Source organism: Phyllostomus hastatus, unplaced genomic scaffold (assembly GCF_019186645.2).
Source record: "Phyllostomus hastatus isolate PE091 unplaced genomic scaffold, TTU_PhHast_1.1 phas_scaffold_78, whole genome shotgun sequence".
Taxonomy (NCBI): domain Eukaryota; kingdom Metazoa; phylum Chordata; class Mammalia; order Chiroptera; family Phyllostomidae; genus Phyllostomus; species Phyllostomus hastatus.
In genome coordinates this window covers 92,478,409-92,499,219 of record NW_025334041.1, presented here as the reverse complement: position 1 = coordinate 92,499,219, position 20,811 = coordinate 92,478,409, and the positions used below count along the sequence as shown (strand labels likewise).

Sequence of the window (20,811 nt, the reverse complement as noted above, 5' to 3'; positions counted from 1 at the left end):
GAAGACATTCCAAGAGGAGTGACAATCTATATGGTCATAGACCAAAAGTCAAGTTGCTGAATGCTAGATAGGAAAACATAGTGATTTTAGAAAATGGTGAATCATCCTAGATCTTAGGTATGTTGAAAAAGACTTGGGATTCAATGCTCAGAATTATTTTGACATCACTTGGTATGTTCTTGAGAGCCATTTGAGACTTTGACCTATGTTTTAAGAAGATTGTTGCTATGACAGTGGGTCAGATAAGGGAGAATTTGGAAGAAGGAAGACCTATCAGGAAGATTTTGCAGTAGTCAAGGCAAAAGAAGTTAGATTATAAAAACATCCCAACAATAGGATAATTAACTAGTAAAAGGTGATAGGTGATTGAGTTCAAAGCTGATTCTGAGACTAAAAGTCTAGATGATTGGAACAATAGCAGTATCATTTGCAAACATAATAAAAATGAAGCAGGTTGCAAGGAAAGAGTATAATTATGGTTTTGAACATATTGAGTTTGAATTTTATATGGCAGTAAAGACAGCCAGCTGGAAATGTCAACTTGAGATAGTTTGAACTATAAATGTATATTTGGGAATCATCTGCATGGAAGTGATAGAATCCTGGGAGTGAATCAGCTTAAAGTGTGGAGAGAGAAAACTATTTAGAGCAATTTACCTAAAGGAATATGTACTTGTTATCAGTGGAAGAAGGGGAGACAGCAATGGAGAAAGTGACTGTCGTCACTAGGGTAGAGCAGAAAACAATGGAATTGAAATTTCTTACAACTATTAAAATTTGGGAAGTTTTATAACAAGTTATTTGACTCAGTTTTCTGAAAAAGATCCTGTTACCATTGTTAGTAAGAATAACTAGGTGGCTTGCCTTTCTTTAATATGTAATATGCTATGTTAAAAGAAATACTATATATAAATGATCTACATTGGAACACAGAGCTAAGAGGAACAGTGGTCTCAAGTCCTGTTTCTTCTCTACTGTCACCAGTTCAAACTGGCCGTGTAATCATGAGGGTCAACATTTAACTCTAGTTCTCTGTTAAACTGAGATCAGTGTAGTTTCATCTATGCAGTGGCTTGATGGAGAGAGAGCTGGGAGGATCATCCAATTGAGCAGACTGATCATTCTGATCATAAAGTTATAATTAAATAGCTTTTATAAATTTTCTCTCAGTGTATAAAAAGGACAATTATAATATTTGTGCTTTACTCATGTTAAAAAGAGATGCCTTCTCATATATTTAGTCATTGCAAAAATGTAAGTTTTAAAGAGTTGTTCCAACATTTGAAAGTTTGGTTCTATGCTAATGGCCAGATTTTGGTGTCTTCCTTTCTTTGGAAAACAATAAATTACAAAGTCATTCAGAGCTTTTTACCAAACCCATAAATAGTTACAATGCCAAGAATTTTGCACATAGAATATCAAGTTTATCTCCTAGTTAAAGCTTTGTTTGAAAAAAAAATTTTCCTATCTTGAAGAAATTCATGGCCTTTAAAGTTACCAAAAGACCCTCAAACATAGGAATTTAAGTGCCTGTAATGCACTGGGAGTAGTAATAATAATTGCAGTTAACATTTACTGAGTAGTTACTATGTGCTATACATTGTGCTAAGTGTTTTTGCATGAACTTATTCATTTAGCAGTATTTTCTGAATGCCTGCTATGTTCCAGGAACTATTCTGCACACTTGGGATCAGTTAATAAACAAAATAAACTAAAATCGCTGCCATCATAGCCCTTTTATTTAGGAGGCTGGAGAGGTAATACGCATTATCAATAAGTACATTTTGATAATAACCAAAATAAAGTATATGGACCACGAGACAATAGTTAAGTACTATGGGAAAAATAAAATAAGGTAAGAGGACTCAGGAGTGCTTTGTTGGGGCTGGGTGGTGGTGATGAGGTTACATTATTAAATAGGGTGGTCAGAATAGCCCTAGTGGAGATGGTTGCATTGGAGTTAACTATACAATTATCTGAGAGCACAACACCTCTGCAAATGGGACAATCTGTGCAAATGCGGTAAGTTGGGACCATGTTAGGTTTGCAAGGAATAGCAAAGAGGTCACTATGGTTCAAAGTGATTGAAGGAGAGTGTAGTAATGATCATAATGAATGGGAGGAGGGGGAAGCAAATCTTGCTACTACAATAACATTCTTAAAGTACCATTATAATCCCCATTTTATTGGGTTGGCTAAAAAGCTCCTTTGGTTTTTTCCATAAGAGGGAACTGACACAGAGAAGTAAAGCAACCTCACGCATTTACTACAAAATCAGGAGCAGCAATAGCAAGAAACAAGTAGTTTCATCCATTTATATTAAAGGTTTCAAAATAATTTAAGTATGTATTCCTTTGTGATCCTCTGCAAAATACTAAGAGAAAGGTCTGTAGTTCTGAAGTGAGTAATCCATTGAATTACAGTGGTACTTTGATTGTCTTTCTCTGCAATCAGCATGACCATTTGCAGGGCTTATAATTTCATTAGTTTCTTCAATACATATGACTTCTTTTTCTTTGCACTGAAGTAAGCATCCCTGTGAGATGTTTTAATACAAGGGTTTTGTGTTAGGATAAATCCAAAGTTTAGTTTAGTTTTTCCAGCCTTTTCATATTGAGCCTTCTTAGAAACAAGGGTATGTTCATCATCATGACATGGTGTGTTTTTCTTAATTTTTAAGTAGAGAAAGCCACCTTAGATTGTAATTGGTGATGACTCACATTTGTACATTACCTATATATATGCTACTGATGATTAGAATGAATCAGTGTAATGATAGTTGCAGATTCCTGGCCCATGTACATGCTATCCATACTTAGAATGAAGCAATGCTTTAATATTATAATTTGATACAGAAAAATATATTTTTCATTTTTACGAATTTAATTTCTTAATGTAACAGTGTTAATAACATTATATAAATTTCAGGTATACATTATAATCCAATATCTGCATACTATATTGTGTGCTCACCATGCAAAGACTAGTTTCCTTCCATTACCACATATTTGATCTCTTTTACCCAATTTGTCCTCTCCCCACCTCCTTCCCTCTGGTAACCACTGTTTTGTTTTCTATATCTATGAGTTTGTTTTGGCTTGGTTTGTTAGTTCATTTGTTACTTTTTGTTTTATATTCCACATCACACTTTTTTTAAAATCTGAATTATTTCACCTAGCATAATAACTCTCAGGCTCCATCCATGTTGTTGCAAGTGGCAGTATTACATCATTTTTTGGCTGAGTAATATTCCATTGTGTGTGTGCACACACCACATCTTTATCTAGTCAACTGTCTATGGATGCTTAGGTTGTTTCCATGTCAGGATATATAAATAATGCTGCAATGAACATAGGGGTACATATATGTTTATAAATTAGTGTTATCAGGGATATATGAGGTATGTCCAGGAAAAAGTACAACCATTGCTAATATAATGAGAATGGTTTGTGTGACATCAATGCAACCTGGCAGCCAAGGACAGTGTACTGAAATGTACATGCGTGAACAATGATGACTTCACTGTACTAGTGAGGGTGTTAGATGCCATTGAGTGAACGTGTGTACTGTGCGGTTCTCGTTTTCAAAATGACTGAGCAAGTAGAACAATGAATCTATATCAAATTTTGCATTAAGCTTGAACATTCATTCCTCCGTGGAAACTATTCAGATGATTCAGAAAGCTGCAGCTGTGGGCAGCTGGTGATGGGCAGTTTCATTATGACAACATGCCTGCTGCTGTATCACGTGTCATGCAGAATTTTTTTGTGAAACGTCAAAATAATCTAGGTGACTCAGCATCCCTACAGCCCAGATTTGGTGCCCTGCGACTTCTGGCTTTTCCCAAAACTAAAATCACCTTTGAAAGGGAAGAGATTTCAGACTGTTGATGAGATTCAGGAAAATACAACTGGATAGCTGATGGCAATTGGGAGAACTGTGTGAGGTCCCAAGGTGCCTACTTTGAAGGGAACTAAGGCGTCATTGTCCTTTGTACAATGTTTCATGTATCTTGTATCTTCTTCAATAAATGTTTTTATTTTTCATAGTATGTGGCTAGATACTTTATGGACAGACCTCACATAACTTAGAAGAGCAATTGCTGGATCATAAAAATATTTTGATGAAAACAATCCTTTAAATAACAGAAAATCTAAGAGAAAATGTATTTGTGCCCAGTTCATTGTTCCGTTAGCTTATTCATAAACTACTCATCACTCTACTTCCAAATTAAGTGACTAGAGGGATTTGAAAGTCACATTAAAAAAGTCAACACTAGGTGAAAAGATGTAACAGTTCATTTTTATACATGTTAGGTTGGTAGAGAGCTGTTATTTATTTTAAGGTAAATATTTTACTATATTGGGAATTCCATTTTTACCTGCTTCATATTGAGCAAAATTAATCAATTTGTTGATTTTTATATTGTGAATTTTTCAGCATTGATTTTGTATAGGAGATCATTTATAACACTTTGCTAGATTCATGGTCTTTTTCATAATCCATTAATCTGATAGTTAATAAAAAGAAAGAAATTACATCCTTGCCGTTTTTTAGTAGTCTTCCCACAGGAGCAGTGAATGCATAAGTCATAATTGTGTAGGGTTGATTATTTTAATTGTTTAGCACTAACATGCTTTTGTCAAGTGGGGGCATCATTGGTCTTTCTTAAATATGTTATGTGGCAGGAATGGTTTGCTTGTTAAACTTTAATGGTATTAGAGCTAAATAATTATTCTTCTTTCACTTTATTTTAGAGAGCCTCTATTTTATGTCTATAGCCAACACTCTTAACTGATAGCAAGATTTAAATTCCAGAAAGATTTAGTAGTTTTTAAGTTTTCAATTATACCAGCCTCTACAGTCACCATCACAAAATGTGGTTGTTTTTCAGTAAAAGAAAATGACATGGTTTTAAGAAATATAAAAGTTTAGGGTAAAAATCTTATTTTGTAGTCTTAGTTTTGTTGTCACCATTTTTGTTTTAAGGATATCAACAAGGGGAAAACCAATTATATGCATAAGATTTAAAACACACACAAACACGCACACCTAAGTGATCATTTTAAGATATTTTTGAGCAAGTCCAAAATAATGTTGTGTGCTGTTGCCACCAACACCTGAATGTTGCTAATAATTCTGAATTTGTTTTGCCATCATTAAATTTATATGGGTAGTATGTTTGATTATGATTATTGTTGTGCTATCTAAATTGCATATGATTACTATATTTTGACCTCTCCATTAGTAATAATTTGTGCTACTGTTAGACTTCCAAATACAATCTTTTTTAATCTAGTCAAAAAAGGAACTATATTTGTGCATGATTGCATGTGGGCAATTTTTTTTAGGGTGTGAGAATTAGATATTCAGGATAATATCTTATAATTCATGTCTCTTTCTTGGAGGTTACAGTTGTCTTGAATTGACAGTTTTGAAGGACCTAAACTGTCATCAAAAGGTTCAAATGATCTGTTGGGTTGGCCAAAAAGTTCATTGGTTTTTTTCTGGAAGATGGCTCTAGTAGCACTTAGTTGTCTTTAACATCATTCGAAACAATTTTGTTAGATTGTATATGACAGGCAGCTGTCATATCAACATGCATTTAAAAAGTAACCTAACAAAATTGGTGAATTTTTGCATAGTCATTTTAATATTAAAAATGGAAGAAAATATGTAGCATTTTCAGCATATTATGCTTTATTATTTCAAGACAGGTAAAAACACAATGGAAATACAAAAGAAAAAAAAGATTTGTGCAGTGTATGGAGAGGGTACTATGACTGATCGAATGTGTCAAAAGTGGGTTGCGCAGTTTGTGCTGGAGTTTTCTCACTGGACAATGCTCCACAGTCAGAACAGTTGAAATTGATTGCGATCAAATCTAGACATTAATTGAGAACAGTAAACATTATACCATATGGGAGATAGCCAACATACTCAGCATGTTCAAATAATAAAGTTATTGGTGAAAATGAAAAATGTGTCTTTCATTTTACAGAAAAAACTAAACAGACTTTTTGGTCAACCCAGTGGAAAAGTCAGTTAATGTTAATTTTCGTCTTTGGTTAGGTTATTTTAATATTTTCCTCTTTTCCTTTTTTCTAGCCAAGTCCTATTCCAAGTCCTGTTTTGGGGCGAAAGCCAAATGCTAGTCAGTCATTGCTTGCATGGTGCAAAGAAGTTACAAAAAACTATCGGGGCGTGAAAATCACCAATTTTACTACATCTTGGAGAAATGGTTTATCTTTTTGTGCAATATTGCACCACTTTAGACCAGATTTAATGTAAGTAAAATTTTTTCCATTCCCTATAAATATTTTGTAAAATAAAAGGCAACTTTTAGAATAATAAAATAATTTTAACATATCCTAAAATACTTGACTTTGTATTTCTTTTTTATTACCTGCACCTCTTCTTTTTTAAAGATGCATGCCAGAAAGAAAAGTTCTTTCTTCTTGATACCTAAAAATAGTCTTATCTGTCTTTTTAAAAATTATTTTTCCTCTTAATCTCATATAGAAAACTGACTTGAAATATTAAGAAAATTGGTCTACTGTTAAAGTTAGATGACACAAATAAGCCTGTAGCTCTTTGTACATTGACAGCAAGAGATGACCTGATGATTAATGTGGTAGTCAAGGCTAGTGTTGATCCCGAGCCTTAACTTCTGTTTTAGATGGAAAGCTTCAGGCAATGAAACATGTTATCAATGTATTTACTTGTTTGTTTATTTATTTATTTCCTTAATTTTCCACACTATTAGTTTTGTTGATTGAAATGCTAGTTACTCTTTGGTATTATTGCATGTCAATTTCTTAGATTCAGTTTGTTTTAAAAACAGCTGTTTTATCCAATACTGCATATACCCTACTGTGCCATTTTTTCCCTTAGTGACTACAAATCTCTGAATCCTCAAGATATTAAAGAGAACAACAAAAAGGTAAGAGTTGCCAAGAAAAAATACATAGTTTCAGTGTTGGCTTCTCTGCAGGCTTTTATTAATTTGGAGAAAAGTGAGGTTTTGTGAGGTTTTAACTGGAGCTTACAGAAGGTAGTCCACTTCCTGCAGTTCAAATAGGATGCATGGTCTTTTCTAGTTTGTCACGGCCTTTAATGATCACAAGTGCTAGTCTGGCATCAGGTTATACTATGTGTACAAACTTCATTAACTGTTAAATATTTGTTAAGGCATATTGCATTTATTCAGAATTTAGCTTTTAAAAAGTGCACCCAAGGCTGTTGTGCCATAAACTACTAGGAATTGAGAGAAAACCTGTTGGGAGAGGATACAGGCAGGAACTTAAAGCCAAGAGAAAATGCCTATGACATTCGAAGCAAAAATATATGAACAATGGTTTCTTTTTCCCACATGATTAATTAATATACTGAGGTCAGAGCTTCCCAATTGGTGTGTGAGGGATATTGATTCTTATACCCTTTGAGGTAGCTGTGCAAAGGCTGAGTTGCTAGACTCCCCCGGGCCAGCTCACTGTGGCAGCAGGTTGACTTAACTACTTACCCCGATGTGCAGTACACCATGACATGAAAAAAGAGGGAAACACCTAACTCAACACACAGTAGTGCTCAATGTTGTTGCTTGGAATTTTTTGTGTGTGCTGAATTGAATTCTTCAACTGGTAAGTTAATGAAATGTATTATCTTAGAACATGATTTCTTGATGAATCCTTGAACATGGCTAAGGGAAAAAATCTTTTTCTCAGTTCTTTAACTGAAATGTAGTATTTCCTTCCATTATAAACTTAGGCAACAAACTACTGTAGTATCAGCCATGAGATAGACTTTGTCACCGTAAGCATCTCAGGTATTTTCATGTTACTTTACAATTGTAAATATCTATAAGTACCTTTTAAGCTCATCACTTCTTCAAAATTACAGTAAATATATTCATAAAAGCATATATATTACTGTTTTCAAATAGAGTTTTGTTAATATTTTCAGTTTTATTGTTTTAATATAACTGGCTTCTTTTGTAATCCTATGTGGTTTACACATGTAAAACATTCTGAGAAGGAGTTCATTGCCAAAAATATTCATGGGACAAAGTGATTAATAATCTCTGGTCTAGACTAAAGTTTGTAAACTAGTTTAAATTAGGTAACTAAAACCACTAGTAAGAAAAAGCCTATAAAGGGGACCTTGACAGAAGCTCAGTTAACAAATGAGAATTTAAATCAAGATTTTTTTACATTGATCGCTCTTTAAAACCAAAAATTTGTATTACCATTATAAAGTTCATATTTCTTTGCAAAGGTATGATGCTGGCCCTAGGGAAATACATTTTAAACCTGTTACTTTTTTAACTGAAATATGCTACTCATAAAAAGGAAACCTTAAAAAAATCAGCATAGCCCTGGCTAGAGCAGGTCAGTTGGTTAGAGAGTAACCCTGAAATGCCAAGGTTGTGGGTTCCATCTAGCCAGAGCACATAGGAGAAGCAATGAAAGAATGCATAGATAAGTGAATCAGCAAAATGTCTTTATCTCTCTCTCCCCACCCCTTCCTTTCTCTCTTAAATCAGTTTTAAAAATCAGTATAAAAAGGTGAAATGACTTGTTTTTCATCAATTAAATTATATCTTTCTATATAAGTTCTTTGCCTGCATTTTTACATTTGATATACTAAACTAACTTAAATGCAGGTGAAAGCATTATAAAATAAATCATTATTTTAATAAAGTGAAGCTTTCAGGTTGCTGTTTGAAATTTTGGAAAGGAGCCATTGTTGATTTTACCAAGCTATATATTTTTAAAGAGTATGGGGAATCTCATTTAGGCTTAAGTCACACTTCTTTACATTATTTTTTCAGGAGCTTAATGATGATGAGCACACCTTGGATTTACATATTACTACATAGAGGAGAATATCCCATTAACTTTTTTTTCTCAATTAGATCTTCCAGGGCAGATAATCATGGCTTTCTGAAAGGATTTTAATTTCGATGATCCTATTTATTTCACAATTCAATAGATAATTGTTGTTACACAGTCTTTTCATCACTTTGCAACTTCTTACCTGATATCTACATTGAGTATCAGTTGCTACCTGCAGATATATTTCCAGCTTCACACAGTTCTTCTTGATAACCCCATCTGCCCTTTATTTGACTTCAAGCAGAACAAGAAACAATGCCTATGTTAAGTTCCGTGCAGATGCATAAGGTAACTGGCAGTGACTCCCGCTTACCAATTAATTAACATAAAGGAGTGAATAAGACCATTTTCTTACAAAGACCTCTTTTTTCCACCACACTTTAACAGCTAAAAAGAATGTAGGTGATTGGCGATAGCAGAAGAGGTTAACCTATGGGAAAATTCCTTTTTAAAGTCTTGACCTCGCTTACAAGAAACCTGGTTTATTTTTAAATGTTTTTTTAGTGCAATTAGTGTGCATAAAATGAATTGCTACACGAAGCAGAATACCAGCAGGAGATTCCCCACAAGGAAGGTAATCATTTTCCCAGGTCTGTAAAAAGTGTTGAATAAAGTTATTTACCTGTGAGATCTGATCTTAACCAATATGTCAGTGTTTTAGATAATTGGGAAATGTTTAGAACACTGCCTGTGGTGCTTTTCCTGATGGTCTGCAATTGATGTCTGTCAATCAGGTTGTCAGGGCACATGAGAAGGAAAATGACTTTAATTTTCCTAAGACATGTAAAATAACAAACAGGCCTAAACATGCACACCAACTGAGCCATTCTCTCAAGTAAATATTTTGAGGTACCTATATTATGAAATACAGTGCTATGAAAATTGAAGAGGTTTTAATATCTCAATTTTCTTTTCATTTTCTTTCTAACTTATTCCACAACATTTATTAAACTACAGGAAGAGAATACAAGACAAGGATTAAATTCAAAGGTAGAAAAGCACTTTAACATGTAAGTGCAAAAGACCAATTTCTTCTGAATTGTTACATTTCCTAACTTTTTTAAAAGAAAAACTTTGAGTTACGATCCTACATCTTTTTTACAAAGATCTGGTTTTTACAAAGACCAGACATTTTATATCCCCAAACAAGAATATAACTAGACAGACAGTTCTTACTTTTTCCAAGAGTATATCTAAACCTTCAGCCATATTTTTAATGCTTCCTAGCAACACAGTACTGTTTTCAAGGGTTAGGTCAGGATACTAATAATTAATTGTAAATTGAGAAACCACTTTGATTCTTCAAAACCAGAACAACCTGATCTGCCACAGTCATTTAAAGGCTAACAAAAATAATACAATGCAGCCTCACATTCTCAAGTAAGTTGTACTACTCAAAACATTTCATTCTTTCCGAAATGGATGAAGTGAAAATGAGTCACTCTTTTAACAATGAAAATCAGTCTTAATTGAGCATTTAAAAAATGTTTTTATGTTTCTCAGCTTAAATAACACTTTCTTATATTTTATACTAAGTAATGTAGGAGTTAGTTCTTTTGGAATCTTGCTATATTTTTTCTTCACAACTCACCTCAGCTGCATGACCAGGGGAAAGAGAAGTCCATAGTAATGATAAACTACAGATGAATTATTTCTTATACTTAGTTCCTTATCTTAAAAAATCAATTCTAAAATTTTGTTTTGTTTTAACTCTCTCTTTTTGCTTGTTTTATTGGAAAAGAACATTTTATTTGTTATTAAGGATTTTTTCCCTTGTATCTACCCTACTTTTACAAATTTATGACTTTGAATTTTGTTCTGTTCGTGTTGTATACTGTCAGTAACATGTACCCTCCAACAACAACAACAACAACAACAACAACAACAACAACAAAAATCCACTAAAATTTGGCTCGTTTTTTTTATGCATGTCACTGACCTGGTGCCTGACCTGGTGCCTGATCACGCCATAGGGGCCTGGAGCCAGTGAATAAGGTTAGCAGTTGTTCTTCGAGGGTGCTGGCGCACTAAGGCAATAGCTGTACCCAAGCGTGACTCTAGCCTCGATTGTTTATTTTTTATATAGTAACTTAATTTTATTTGTTTTTTATACTTTTTTGAGATTTAATTAACATATAACATTACAGCAGCTTCAGGTGTGTACAACATGATTCAATATTGGTATACATTGTGAAATGCTCACCACATTAAGTCTAGTTAACATCCATTGATTTGCTGTTTTTAAAATGTATGGATTATCTGAACTGTTCAATATATCTTTTTTTTTTCCTTCCTTTGAAGGCATATGATGGATTTGCCAGCATAGGAATTTCCCGGTTATTGGAGCCTTCTGATATGGTTTTATTAGCAATTCCTGACAAACTGACTGTTATGACTTACCTGTATCAAATAAGGGCACATTTCAGTGGCCAAGAACTAAATGTTGTTCAGATAGAGGAAAACAGCAGTAAAAGTACATATAAAGTTGGAAACTATGAAACAGATACAAACAGTTCTGTTGATCAAGAAAAATTCTATGCAGAGCTTAGTGATCTAAAACAGGAGCCTGACCTGCAGCAGCCTACCAGCGCAGCTGTAGACTTCTTATCACAGGACGACTGTGTATTTGTAAATGATAGTGGGGTTGGAGAGTCAGAAAGTGAACACCAGACTCCTGATGATCATCTTAGTCCAAGCACAGCCTCCCCTTACTGTCGCAGGACTAAAAGTGACACAGAGCCCCAAAAGTCCCAGCAGAGCTCTGGAAGGACTTCAGGATCCGATGACCCTGGAATATGTTACAATACAGATTCAACTCATGGGCAAGTTTTGTTAAGCAAGAAGAGGCTATCAAAAGCTGAGACTCTAGAGTTAAGTGATTTATGTGTTAGTGATAAAAGGAAGGATGTGTCTCCACCCTTTATGTATGAGGTGATGGGTGAGCATAAGTTTCAGACTCTAGACGTCGGTAGTGACTTCGAGCAAGAAAAATTAGAGAATTCTAAACCCTTAGAATGCAGATCAGATCCTGAATCACCTATCAAAAAACCAAGCTTATCTCCCACGTCTAAACTTGGATACTCATACAATAGAGATGTAGATCTTGCGAAGAAAAAACGGACTTCCCTGAGGCAGACAGAGTCTGATCCAGATGCTGATAGAACCACTTTAAATCATTCAGATCATTCTGCAAAAGCAGTCCAGGTAAGTGAGTTAGAATGGTGAATATATATATTTAGTTAATTGTTATTCTATTTTTTTGTTTTTCTGTATTCATAGAACACTTTAAAATGTTACAAATGAGTAAAGGTGAAGTGTAATTCCCATTATTAAAAAAATCTGAAATACAAGGTCTGTCCAAAAGGTATCCAGCCATGTAGTATGAAAAATAGATGTTTATTGAATAAGACAAAAGATACATAAGACATTGTACATAGGACAATGGCCTCTCTGTCCCCTTCACAGTAGGCACTATGGGACCTCATGCAGTTCTCCCGGTCACCATCAGCTGCCCCATCATATTTTCCTGATTCTTATCAACAGTCTGTGATCTCTTCCATTTCAAAGGTTATTTTAGTTTTGGGAAAAGACAGAAGTTGCAGGGTGCCAAATCTGGGCTGTAGGGGGGCTGAGACACCTGGGTGATATGATGTTTTGCCAAAAAACTCTGCACGAGACGTGATGCATGAGTGGGCACATTGTCATGATAAAGCTGCCAATCACCAGTTACCCGAAGCTGCAGATTTTTGAATCATCTGAATAGTTTCCATAGATGAATGTTCAAGCCTAACGCAAAATCTGATACAGATTCATTGTTCCACCTGCTCAGTCATTTTGAAAACGATGGCCACACAGTACATATGTTCACTCAGTGATGTCTAACTCCCCCACTGACTAGTACATTGAAGTCATCATTGTTCACGTATGTGCATTCCAGTCCACTCTCCTTAGCTGCCAGGTTACATTGATGTCACACAAACTGTTCTCAGTATGTGAACAATGGCTAGATTTTTTCTGGAAAGAACTTGTATACCTGCTCTTTATTTAAAGTTTACGATATAATATTTTAGCCTACAAATAAATCCAATTTCAAGAGTGTAGGATAAAGAATGTCAACTTTTCAAATCAAAATATTATTGCTCTGGCTGGGTGGCTCAGTTCGTTGGAGCATCATCCTGTACACCAAAAGGTTATAGGTTCGATACCTTATCAGGGAACACACCTAGGTTTGGGTATAATCCCTGGTCAGGATGCGTACAGGTGGTAAACCAATTGATATTTATGTCTCACATCAATGTTTCTCTTTCTCTCTCCCTTCTGTCTAAAAATCAATAAAAACATACCCTCAAGTGAGGATTAAATATATATATATATATTATAACCTATTAAAACAGACTATTTTCCTATAAGATTAAATAAAAGATATTTCAGTATTTTATTTAGCAATAATATCATTCTGAAATGTATACAGATATTTACCATCAAAATATTTTCTTCAGTGTGTACATTGCAGTGTAATAAGTTGTTTCAATCCCATAATTACTTGCAGATAAAAATCCTATAATATCCAACTTCTCGCCCTGGCTGGCGTAGCTCAGTGGATTGAGCGCGGGCTGTGAACCAAAGTGTCGCAGGTTCAATTCCCAGTCAGGGTACATGCCTGGGTTGTAGGCCATGACCCCCAGCAACCTCACATTGATGTTTCTCTCTCTCTATCTCCTTCCCTTCCCTCTCTAAAAATAAATAAATAAAATATTTTAAAAAATAAATAAAATATCCAACTTCTCATGAGAGAAAATATGGTGCAAATTTGACCTAATGATACTTACTGTATTTGACTGAATCTATGATACCTTTAATTAAAAAATATACATCATGCCCTGGCTGGCATAGCTCAGTGGATTGAGCGCGGGCTGTGAACCAAAGTGTCATAGATTCGATTCCCAGTCAGGGCACATGCCTGGGTTGCAAGCCATGACCCCCAGCAACTGCACATTGATGTTTCTCTCTCTCTTTCTATCTCCCTCCCTTCCCTCTCTAAAAAAATTAATAAATAAATAAAATCTTTAAAAAATATATACATCATTATTTTATGTAACACAAAGAATAACACTGCCATGTTTTTCTTATCACATAGAATTTTTATTTTATACCTATTGAAAGAGTTCTTTTAGACTTATTTAGGTATGGGTTCTTTTAATCATATAACATTCATGTATACATAAAAAGAAAATTTTAAGCAAAATAAAGTAATGTATAATCAGTTTAGAATTAGAATTTAGAATCCAGCTCTTCTGAATCACTTTTAGATTTAAAGTTTTTCTGTTCCTGTTTTCCCACACACTGTTCTCTGTGCCATCAGAGGTATCATATTATAGCAGTGGTTCTCAAAGTATAATCAGTAACAGCTGAGGCTCTCTAAGACTCTTCAGAGAGACCTCAAAGTTATTAGAAGAACATCAAATGGGTTTAGTATAGCTATTTGTAAAGGAATGACTAAATAATTATTTTTAAATTTCTGTTTTAATTTTTTAAATGACAAATATCGATAGATATAACCTACATAAGCATTGTTTCTGGGATTTTTCTTCTCAGTAATACTCATTCATAATAGCACTTCCTTGACCTTACTGGAAAGTCCCAGCAAAGATTCTTAGATAATAACCTGGAGTTAATTTTCATTCTCAAGTAGTACTGAAGTAGTTATTAATTGAATCATCAAGGAATTACAGCCATACCACAAAAAATATCAACCACATACATATGTAGGCATTGGTGACTACATGTTAACCACCACCTGTAAGACAGAGATTATTAGATACCATCAATTTTAAGTTTTCAGAAGTGTTAAGGAAAAAATGTGCTTCTTAAGATTAAAGAAATATAGTAGCCCTGGCTGGCTATCTCAGTTGATTAGAGCATCATCCCATTATGCCAAGGCTGTGAGGTTGATCCTCTGTCAGGGCACATGCAAGAATCAGCCAATGAATGCATAAACAAGTAAAACAACAAAGCAATGTTTTTCTCTCTTTCTCTCCTTCCTCTTTCTCTCTAAAATCAATCAATAAATTTTTAAGAAAATATTTGATCTCTGTTTAAAAAGGAAAAAATAAAAAATATATAGTAGTAGCTAATAAAGCAAGCCTCTGTTCACCTAATAAAAAATCTCAAATCAAAGGTTCTAAGTACATAAATTTTCAGGACAAAAGAAGCCTTCAGGATATCATAGTGTACTTACGTAGCGGATAATCAATGAACATCTAGTGATTAACAGTTGCCAAATTTGGTGGTCCTAAACTCTAATATCCAATACAGATTTTTCTTTTAATGTTTCATTTATTTTTTTATTGTTGTTCACAGATTTTTCTTATAGTCCTGATTTTTAAGGTAAATATATTTAGTTAAATCTAGAAATTAATTACTCTTTAAAGTTTTAAAATACTCTGGACTGGGAATCAGTAAACCAGGATTCTCATCTTGGCTTTGCCAATGATTACCAATGTAATATATTAACTAGCCATTTAAATTCTTTAAATCTTATTTTCCACATATGTGAAATGAAATCATGTCTGAGAGCCCTTTTAGCCCTAAAACTATATCATGTGGTGATTTTATTCATATGATTTAAGTCATGTACAGTAAATTCATAGGATGAAAGAAGCAGCATCTATTTATAGTTCCATACATGTTTGTTTATTGGCCATTAGTTTTTTGGTCAAATTTTCCTTGGGGTACATTTAAATTTTTTGACAAAAGCATTGCCTGGCACCAAAAGTTTTAATATATAGATGCTAATGCTTCATACGTTTTTTGTTTGTTTGTTTTTTGTTATTTTGTATATAGCAGTTAAATTTGGGATACTGTAATTTAAAAGATGGATTTTTTTATACTGTAGTTCATCAGTTGTAAGATATGTATCCTTTTATAACTCTGGAATCAAGATGTTACTTACAATAGATTACAATAGATAGTAAGAGTTTAATTGGCAGTGTTTTTTCTTAGTAGTTCATAAAATAATCATGAGTCTAATAATAGCATTAGATTATAAGAAATGTAATAATGTGATATGGCTGTATAGACTTAGCAAAGTCATAAAGTTGCACACTTGAGTGGCTAAAAAATGTGATTACCATTATACATCGAACACATTTTTCTTAAACTTATAATGAAGTGGTTGAATTCTATATTATATATGGAAAACTGGGGTTTACAGAGTTGGCTAAGATTGCATAGTAACCATTAACATTCAAACTGAAAACCATCATTGTCTTGGACAATGCTATGCTCATAAACTTTATAGTTACATTATCTCTTTGTTTTTTACCATAATAGCACTAAGAATAATCATAGCTCAAATGTAAAGCAGTCAGCTTCACTGAAAGGCAATTTAGCAATGTACATTAAGTTCCTTAAAAATGTTTATCTCATTGATTCCACCTCAGGAATTTTTCCTAAGGAGATAGTTACAGCTATGTATAAGAATTTATGTGTAATTTTGATGCAAAAAAAAACACGAAACTCGAACATCAACTTACACCATACAGAAAAATAAATTCAAGGTGGATAAAAGATTTAAATATAAGTTGTGACACCATAGAAGTCCTAGAGGAAAACATAGGAAGGAAAATCTCAGATATTTCACGTAGCAATATTTTCACTGATATGTTCCCTAGAGTAAGGGACATAAAGGAAAGAATAAGCAAATGGGATCTCATCAAAATAAAAAGCGTCTGCATGGCTAAAGAAAATAGCATTAAAATGAAAAGAGAACCAACCGTATGGGGAAATATATTTGTCAATGATACCTCAGACAAGGGTTTAATCTCCAAAATATATAAAGAACTCACATGACTCCACTCTAAGACAAGCAGCCCAATTAAAAAATGGGCAAAGGACTTGAACAGACACTCCTCCAAGGAGGACATATAGAGGATCCAGAGACACATGAAAAGATGCTCAGTATCGCTAGCTATCAGAGAGATGCAAATTAAAACCACAGTGAGTACCACTTCATACCAGTCAGAATGACCATCGTAAACAAAGCAACAAACAACAAGTGTTGGAGAGGTTGGGGAGAAAAGAGAACCCTAATGCACTGTTGGTGGGATTGCAGACTGGTACAACCACTATGGAAAACAGCATGGAATTTTCTCAGAAAACTAAAAATGGACCTGCTTTTGACCCAGCAATTCCACTGCTAGGATTATATCCTAAGAACCCTGAAACACCAATCCAGAAGAACCTATGCACCCCAATGTTCATAGCAGCACAATTTACAATAGCCAAGTGCTGGAAGCAACCTAGGTGCCCATGAGTAAGTGAATGGATCAAAAAACTATGGTACATTTACACAATGGAATTCTATGCAGCAGAAGGAAATAAGGAGCTCCTACCCTTTGCGACAGCATGGATGGAACTGGAAAGCATTATGCTAAGCAAAATAAGCCAGACAGTGAAAGACAAATACCATATGATCTTACCTTTAACAGGAATCTAATCAGCAAAACAAACAAACAAGCAAAATATAACCAAAGACACTGAAATTGAAAACAGGCTGACAGTGACCAGAGGGGAGAGGGGAGGAAATTTCAAGGGAAGGGGGAAAGGGTTTGCAGGAACAAGTAAGTATAAAGGACATATGGACAATAGCAAGGCAGGGTGGAGACAGGAGGGAGGAGCAGAGGGCTGGGTGGTGGGCTGGGATGGGGGTAAAGGGTAGAAAACTATACTTGAACAACAATTTTTTAAAAGCTTTTTTAGTAATAAAAAGGGGCATTATTTGTGCTGGGGAGGAGGAGAAAAAAGAATTTATGTGTAATCTTGAGATCCAAGATGGCAGAGGAGTAAGTAGAAGCTACACTCACCTCCTCCCCATACCAATCTGGAATTAAAAGTAAATTGTAGAGAAATCATTTTGAATAACCAACTGAATACTAGTGGGAGAGAAGCCTTATAACCACGGACAGAAAGAATGAAATATTTCACCACAATGTGACTTGTAGGGAGTAGGAAAGAGACGTGAGAGGGCTGGCTGAGCTCCCATGGGCAGCACCTGAAGTATCAGAGGGATATTAGAGCAGCTAGGGGTTTCACCCTAAGAAGTGTAAGGTCTAAACCCCAAGCCGGCCCCCCCCAGCCTACAGTATCAGAGTGGAAAGGAACCCAGATAACATCCAGCTATGAAAAACAGGAAAAGTTCTGTCAGCCAGGGAGAGACAGCTAGAGATGCAGACAGCCTCTTAAAGGGCCAATGCACAAAATTTCACTTGCAGCCGCTTACCTGGGTGCTGGCAAAGGGAGGGCAGAGTGGACTATAGCCATTTGAGGAGAGTCTGGGTTTGGTAGCTTTGGGGAGAGAAGTGAAGCAACAGCTGCCAGAATCCCTGTCCTGAGTCATCCCCCAAACTGCAAGAGCCATCTCTCTCAGCAAAGCACTTCACTCTGAAAGGCATGAGCCAGAGGTGAAGCAATAGCCCCACTCTCAAAAATTACTCTGCCTCACCCTGGTGCTTAAGCCTGACTGCTGATTACAGATTGATTAGTTTAACAACTCATTGGTTTAGTGGCTGATTAGTTTAGTATCTAAGGAGGAAAATAAAAAGAAGCACCAAAGTGTGAAGATAAAGAAGCAGACCCCAAATGAAAAAAAAAAAAAGAATATTTTCCAGAAGAACTAGTTGAAACAGAAGTAAGCAATTTATCAGATAGTGAGTTTAGAGTAATGATTATAAGGATACTCAACAGCATGAAAAATGACATGGAAACCTTATAAAAGGATCAATCAGAAATAAAGAACACAATGTCTGAGACAAATAATACACCAGAAGAAATAAAAAGGTTAGATGAGCAGAGGACTGAATTAATGATTTAGAAGACAATGTAGAAAAACAATTAGGCAGAGCAGCAAAAAGAAAAGAGATTAAACAATGAGAATAACTTAAGAAATACTTTGGACAACATGAAGCATTACAACACCTGCATAATGGGAATACTAGAAGGAGAAGAGAGTAAGCAAGGGATCGAGAACTTATTTGAAGAAATAATTACTAGAAACTTTCCTGATCTGGTAAGGGAAAAAATCACACAAGCCCAAGAAACTCAGAGAGTCCCAAACAAGTTGGATGCAAAGAGGCCGACACTGAGACATATCATAATTAAAATGACAAGGCTTAAAGACAGAGAGATTCCTAAAAGCCACAAAAGAAAAGCAGGTATTACCTACAAGGGAGCACCAATTAGACTGTCATCTGATTATTCAACAGAAACATTTCAGGCCAGAAGTCAGTGGCAAAATTTTCAAGGTGTTGAAAAGCAAAGACCTACAACCAAGGCTTTACCCAACAAAACTATCATTTAAAATCAAAGGAGAAATAAGGAGATCCCCAGACAAGAAAAAGCTAAAGGAGTTTGTTAACACCAAACCAGTACTGCAACAAATGTTAAAAGGCTTGCTTTAAGAAGTGGATCCCTAACTGGTATGACTCAGTGGGATGGACATTGTACTGCAAAGCTTAATGTTGCCAGTTCAATCCCCAGTCAGGGCAGGTAACCAGTTGGGGGCTTGCAAGAGGCAACCCATTGATGTTTCACTGGCACATCAATGTGTCTTGCCCTCTCTTTCCCTCCCTTCCCCTCTCTCTAAATATAAATAAATAATTTTTTAAAATGAAGAAGAACAACAACAGAGGAATATAGTCTAACAATAAAATGGCACTACATACATTTCTATCAATATTCACCTTAAATATAAATGGCTTAAATGCTCCAACCAAAAGACATAGGGTAGCTGAATGGATAAGAAAACAAGACCCATATATATGCTGCCTCCAAGAGGCCCATCTCTGATTGAAAGATACATACAGACTAAAAGTAAAGGGTTAGAGAAAGATATTTCATGCAAATGGAAAAGAAAAAAAAAAGCTGGGGTGGCAGTACTTATATCTGACAAAATAGACTTTAAAACCAAGCCTATAGTAACACAAAGGAGGATGCCATATAATGATAAATGGAACAGTCCAAAAAGAGGATATAACCCTACTAAATATTTATGCATCCAACACAGGAGCACCTACATATGGAAAACAAATCTTGATGGACATAAGAGGATAGACAGAAATAGTCATAGTTGGGGATTTTAACACCTCATTGACTTCAATGGATAGATCTTCCTGGCAGAAAATCAATAAGGAGACAGCAGTCTTAGATGACACACTAGATCATATGGATTCACTTGATATCTTTAGAGCATTTCACCCCAAAGCAACAGAATATATATACTTTTCAAGTGCACATGGAACATTTACTAGAATAGACCCCATGCTAGGACACAAAACAAGTCTCAATAAGTGTAAGAAGGTTGAAATCATACCAAGTACCTTCTCTGACCATATTTCTATGAAAACAGAAATCAACCACCAGAATAACACTGAAAAACATGCAAAGACAAAAGACATGGAAGCTAAATAACGGGTTGTGAAACAATGTATGGGTCAACAGTGAAATCAAGGAAGATACCAAAAGATACCTTGAAACAAATGAAAATAAGGACACAACAATCCAAAATCTGTGGGACACTGGGAAAGCCATCCTAAAGGGGAAATTTATAGCATTGCAGGCCTATTTAAAAAGCAAGAAAAACTCAAGTAATCTAACCTCACACTTAAAGGAACTTGAGAAAAGAACCACAAACAAAGCCAAAGTGAGTCAAAGGAAGGAGATAAAAATGGTCAGAACAGAAATAAATGAAATAGAGCCTAAAAAAATGATACAGAAGATCAATGAATCCAAGAGCTGGTTCTTTGAAAAGATAAACAATGTTGATAAACCTTTAACCAGACTCATCAAGAGAAAAAGAGAAAGGACTCAAATAAAATCAGAAATGAATGAGGAGAAATAACAACTGACTCCACAAAAATAC

General features: G+C 34.9%; 1 protein-coding gene and 1 non-coding gene across 9 annotated transcripts in view; one reads left to right on the top strand and one right to left on the bottom strand.

Annotated features, from left to right (window-relative positions):
* EHBP1 (EH domain binding protein 1) overlaps positions 1-20,811 on the top strand; it is a 364,981-nt gene that overhangs the window by 244,634 nt on the left and 99,536 nt on the right. For all 8 annotated transcript variants that reach the window (XM_045827361.1, XM_045827362.1, XM_045827367.1 and 5 more), the window contains 3 exons: positions 6,109-6,287; positions 6,895-6,943; positions 11,196-12,098. In XM_045827361.1, the coding sequence (XP_045683317.1) occupies positions 6,109-6,287; positions 6,895-6,943; positions 11,196-12,098 (1,131 nt within the window). The remainder of the gene's footprint in view (positions 1-6,108; positions 6,288-6,894; positions 6,944-11,195; positions 12,099-20,811) is intronic.
* Positions 10,821-10,962, bottom strand: LOC123812264. The gene has a single exon (XR_006784544.1). It is a non-coding gene; the product is annotated as a small nucleolar RNA SNORA3/SNORA45 family (small nucleolar RNA).